This window comes from Myotis brandtii, unplaced genomic scaffold (genome assembly GCF_000412655.1).
Source record: "Myotis brandtii unplaced genomic scaffold, ASM41265v1 scaffold334, whole genome shotgun sequence".
In the NCBI taxonomy this organism is placed as follows: domain Eukaryota; kingdom Metazoa; phylum Chordata; class Mammalia; order Chiroptera; family Vespertilionidae; genus Myotis; species Myotis brandtii.
The window spans coordinates 904,116-904,442 of record NW_005362885.1 but is presented as its reverse complement, the minus strand read 5'-3'; the positions used below and the strand labels follow the sequence as shown (position 1 = coordinate 904,442).

General features: G+C 69.4%; 1 protein-coding gene across 1 annotated transcript in view; it reads right to left on the bottom strand.

The window, feature by feature from the left end:
• The window catches only part of ACAP3 (ArfGAP with coiled-coil, ankyrin repeat and PH domains 3), a gene marked incomplete at its 5' end in the record, with an annotated part of 12,099 nt that overhangs the window by 1,106 nt on the left and 10,666 nt on the right, over positions 1–327 (bottom strand). Inside the window, one exon of the mRNA XM_014543779.1 lies at positions 5–107. Coding sequence (XP_014399265.1) covers positions 5–107 — 103 coding nt within the window. The remainder of the gene's footprint in view (positions 1–4; positions 108–327) is intronic.

Here is a 327-nt window from a genome sequence, read left to right as displayed (position 1 = left end):
GTGCGGCCCAGGAGCGTGGCGTGGTGCAGGGGCGCCCGCCCCCGGCTGTCTCTTTGGTTCACGTCCGCCCCGTTTTGCAGGAGGAATTCACAGACGATCAAGGAGCCCTAGGGGGCGGGGAAGGCCATGCTGAGCCCAGGGGATGGTTGCTAGGAGGGTCCCGGGCACCCCTGCCGGACCGGGCACCCCCACCGGACCGAGGACCGAGGACCGAGCCCGGTCTCCAACAGGGGCCTGGGTACAAGCCACCAAAGGGGTAGAAGCTTGAAGAGGCCAACAGGTTGGCGCGCACCTGTGTCCGGCGCCAGCCCAGCCCTGCTCACCCCC